Here is a 1671-nt window from a genome sequence, read left to right as displayed (position 1 = left end):
AAGGTGAATTCAAGGTTCCTTTTCACACATACTGTAACCGGTAGTGATTATGATTAAAAAAAATTAATAATTATGTGATCAGTATCGGTGATCGGCTCTCATGGGTTATCGGAATCGGCAGAAAAAAATCTGATCGGCACATCTCTAATATAAATCTAAAGTAGTTGTGGGTAATAAGTGCAGTGAGACTCCAACAAAGTGGCCAAATATTAAGTTGGATTAGAAAATATTTATTTCAGTCATTAGAGACGTGGCTTGGAATTTGGATAAATGACTTGTAAATATCTCTGGCCTATGCAACCATCATGTCATCCATCAACAGATGTGTAAAATATCAAAGTGTCTGAAACATGTCAACTACTTTCCACTGAGTAAATTATAAATTAGCAGGATTTTCTGTTTGAAGTTTCCACAATCAGCTCACACATGGCTGCTTGCATGAAAGGACAGCCATGCATGCACATACATGGTTGAGGCAGTCTGATCATTCATAAAATTCATAAAATTTGAATTCATAAAATTTGTAAGGCAATAACAATAATAACCAAAGTTTCAGCTTGATCAAGCCAAATATTGTAAGTTGAGCCACAATGCTTTCAGAGTTTTCATAGTACAGACATAACACAAGCGGGAACACTCTGGGTTTCTCACCAGCTGCTTATGTCTCAGGATTGTAGTCACACTGTAGTCCGACTTCGTGTCTCTTACTCTCCACACAAGATTATGTGCAGATCCCCTGGCTGCTTTTTCTTTGTCCCTCTGCACTGCCTGTTTTTATCCCTGGCTTCTTCTCTTCATCCCCTTCCCTCTCCCTCTCTGTCTCTCAAGCATGCTAATGTCCTCCTTGTTGCCTAGGTAACTATTATGGGACCCCAAAGCCTCCAAGGCAGCCCATCATTGGGACAGTGACTCTCAGTGATGCGGGCTCCCATCCGTCTACTCCGAAGCGCACCAAGTCCTACCATGACATGCAAAAAGTCCATGTAGTGCCTGCTGACGACGACGATGACGACCAGGCCACGGAAATGAACAACAGTTTTACAGGTGAGGGCATTGCTGCGCCCCTCCTGTCTCTCTGTGTTTGTCAAAGTGCATGATTGTTCGGCTCTCTTGGTCTGTGCATGTGTAGTGTTCTCCATCTCTGCTGAGTTTCCTAAACAACTCGTGCTTCTTTTGGAATGTCCTTTAAGTGCATATGTGCAAGAACATGATGAGGACTGCAGAAGGAGAGTGTCGGTGTTTGTATGTTTGTGGTTTGCTTCTCTGTTGTGGGATTATGGGTGTCTGGCAGTTACATCATGTTTTTGTGATGAGGAATCTTTTCCTCCCAACACTGCCATCTGTCTGTGAGGAGGTTGTGGTGGAGATGAATTCCACACCACATCACTCACGTCCTTATTCATTCTGAATTTATTCTGCCCCAACCTTTGTGTTTTTCTAAATTCTACACAATAAGTTGACTAAATGTGTTGCATTTCTGCATCTGGTAACAGAAGAGTTTTTAATGTCTAATGTTTTACAGACTGAAACTTGCAATCAATTGCAAAGATAACTGCTAAAAACCAAAATTTCCAACTTTTTTTTTTTTTTTTTTTTTTTTTTTTTTCTTTTTTTGACATTCGAACCAAAAAGCTTTTCGTTTTTTGGGTTTTTTTTTGGGCAAACAAAAAA

General features: G+C 40.2%; 1 protein-coding gene across 1 annotated transcript in view; it reads left to right on the top strand.

Moving 5' to 3' along the window:
- Positions 1–1671, top strand: part of LOC106956426 (membrane-associated guanylate kinase, WW and PDZ domain-containing protein 1-like) — a gene marked incomplete at its 5' end in the record, with an annotated part of 80021 nt that overhangs the window by 39625 nt on the left and 38725 nt on the right. Inside the window, one exon of the mRNA XM_015047257.1 lies at positions 856–1044. Within this exon, the coding sequence (XP_014902743.1) occupies positions 856–1044 (189 nt within the window). The remainder of the gene's footprint in view (positions 1–855; positions 1045–1671) is intronic.

This window comes from Poecilia latipinna, unplaced genomic scaffold (assembly GCF_001443285.1).
Source record: "Poecilia latipinna isolate Pla-1442-1.1 unplaced genomic scaffold, P_latipinna-1.0 Scaffold816, whole genome shotgun sequence".
NCBI lineage: Eukaryota > Metazoa > Chordata > Actinopteri > Cyprinodontiformes > Poeciliidae > Poecilia > Poecilia latipinna.
The sequence above is the reverse complement of the archived record's forward strand: the minus strand, read 5'-3'. Positions and strand labels throughout refer to the sequence as shown.